This window comes from Babylonia areolata, chromosome 19 (assembly GCF_041734735.1).
Source record: "Babylonia areolata isolate BAREFJ2019XMU chromosome 19, ASM4173473v1, whole genome shotgun sequence".
NCBI lineage: Eukaryota > Metazoa > Mollusca > Gastropoda > Neogastropoda > Buccinidae > Babylonia > Babylonia areolata.
This window is the reverse complement of record NC_134894.1, coordinates 43,179,749-43,182,221: the sequence shown is the minus strand read 5'-3', so window position 1 is coordinate 43,182,221 and position 2,473 is coordinate 43,179,749. Positions and strand designations below refer to the sequence as shown.

General features: G+C 48.3%; 1 protein-coding gene across 2 annotated transcripts in view; it reads left to right on the top strand.

Annotated features, from left to right (window-relative positions):
• Window positions 1-1,856, top strand: part of LOC143293735 (uncharacterized) — a 2,668-nt gene extending 812 nt beyond the window's left edge. For both annotated transcript variants that reach the window (XM_076604941.1, XM_076604940.1), the window contains exon 2: window positions 1-1,856. This exon is cut by the window's left edge. In XM_076604941.1, coding sequence (XP_076461056.1) covers window positions 1-455 — 455 coding nt within the window. In that variant the 3' untranslated portion in view covers window positions 456-1,856.
• Window positions 1,857-2,473: the final 617 nt, after the last annotated feature.

The following is a 2,473-nucleotide window of genomic DNA, read 5'->3' as shown; positions in this document are numbered from 1 at the left end:
CCAGGGAGCGGAAGGCTCTGGACGAGCTGGCCAAGCTCTTCACCGTGCAGGAGGAGCGTTCCCTCTCGGAGGCCGCCCGTAAGCGGGAGAGCAGCCAGCTGTCGAAGACGTCCCTGTCCTCCTCCTCCACCTCTCAAATAGCCGCAGCGGACGCCGCCTTCATCTACCAGCACATCGACTACGGGGTGCTCTCAAGGTGCGTACCCGGCTTCGTCAAGTCCAACGTCAACCGCAACTGCCGCTACCTGCCCGAGACGTTCATCCTGAGGGTCAACTACTGGCGACGGCGCCGGATGATCGGCGACGACTCGTCCGTGAAGAGGGCGAAAAGGGAGACGGTGGTCAGGGCCTGTGCAGAGCTGGGGACCTCGGCGTCTTCTGGAGCTGCGGCCAAAGCCAGGTCCCCCAGACCCCCGACGGTGATGGGCGCTAGGCAGACCGCCAGATCCAGCTGAAGAACTGGGCGTGGCGAGGTCACCTGACGTCGCTCCACATCTCGATATCACTTTATACAGCTGTCTGGTGACGGTCCTAACTATGAAACGAATGGACAGACCAGCTGTGTGGTGAATGAAAAAAACGTAGCTGTGTAATGAACAGACCTAGCCGTGGTGATGAACGATCCTAGCTATAAGATGAATGATCAGACCTAGTTAAAACTAGCTGTGTGATGAATGAACAGACCTAGTTGTGTGATGACGGTCCTAGCTATGAGATGAATGAACAGACCTAGGTATGTGATGAAGGAACAAACCTAGCCGTGTGATGAATGAACAGATCTACCTTGTGATGAACAGACCCAGCTATGTGATGAACGGATCTAGTATTGCGATGAACGGACCGAATGTGGTGATGAACGGACTTAGCTCTTTGATGAATGGACCTAACTGTGATGATGAACAGACCTAGCCGTGTGATCAATGAACAAACCTAGCTGTGGTGATGAACGGACCTAGCTGTCTGATGAACAGACTTAGCTGTGTGATAAACGGACCTAGTGTGGTGATGAACGGACCTAGTGTAATGGATGAACCTAGAGCTGCGATGAACGTACCTAGTGTAATGAATGAACCTAGAGCTGCGATGAACGTACCTAATGTAATGGATGAAGCTAGTGTTCCGAGGAACGTACCTAGTGTAGTGATGAACGGACCTAGCTGTGTGATGAACAAAACTAACTGTTTGGTGAATGGACCTAGCTGTGATGATGAACGGACCTAGCTGTATGATTAATGAACAGACCTAGTGTGGTGATGAACGGACCTAGCTGTATGATGAACAGACCTAGTGTGGTGATGAACGGACCTAGCTTATGATGAATGAACAGACCTAGTGTGGTGATGAACGGATCTAGTGTGATGATGAACGGACCTAGTTGTATGATGAATGAACAGACCTAGTGTGGTAATGAACGGATCTAGTTTGGTGATGAACGGACCTAGCTTTGATGATGAACGGACCTAGCTGTATGATGAATGAACAGACCTAGTGTTGTGAGGAACGGATCTAGTGTGGTGACGAACGGACCTAGTGTGGTGATTAATGGACCTAGCTGTTTGACGTATGGACATAGCTGTTTGATGAACAGACCTAGTTTGGTGATGAATGGGCCTAGCTGTTTGACGTAGGGACCTAGCTGTTTGATTAACAGACCTAGTGTGGTGATGAATGGGCCTAGCTGTTTGACGTATGGACATAGCTGTTTGATGAACGGATCTGGTGTGGTGATTAACGGACCTAGTGTGGTGATGAATGGACCTAGCTTGGTGATGAATGGACCTAGTTGTTTGATGGACGGACCTAGTTTGGTGATGAATGGAGCTAGTGTGGTGATGAATGGACCTAGTGTGGTGATGAATGGAGCTAGTGTGGTGATGAATGGACCTAGTGTGGTGATGAATGGACCTAGCTTGGTGATGAATGGACCTAGCTGTTTGATGAACGGACCTAGTTTGGTGATGAATAGACCTAGCTGTTTGATGAACGGACCTAGTTTGGTGATGAATGGACCTAGTTTGGTGATGAATGGACCTAGCTGTTTGATGAATGGACCTTGTGTGGTAATGAACGGACCTAGATGTGGTGACGAATGGATCTGCTTGAAGTGATGAAGGAACCCGCAGCCCTCATCCTTGGTGAGGTAGGACGATCAGTCATCAAATGCCCCGGAGTCAGTCAGTCGGAAAAGACTGGTTGCAAAGAAAACAAGAATGGGGGGGGGGGGGGGGGGGGGGGCGGGAGGGGGGGGGAAGTGCATGAATTTTGTGTTAAAACTAGCAATGTTTTCTTGGCGAAGAGGAGAGGGGGCATTTCAAAACGTAAAACGATATACAGTCAGAAGCATATACGATTAAAAAAAAAAAAAAAAAAAAAAAAAAAATCTAATTTTCTATATCTTTCCTTTAGAAAAAAAAGTTCTAAAGTCTGATGCAAGTACGATTTTAAAGATTAATTCTCTCATATTTTCCTATTT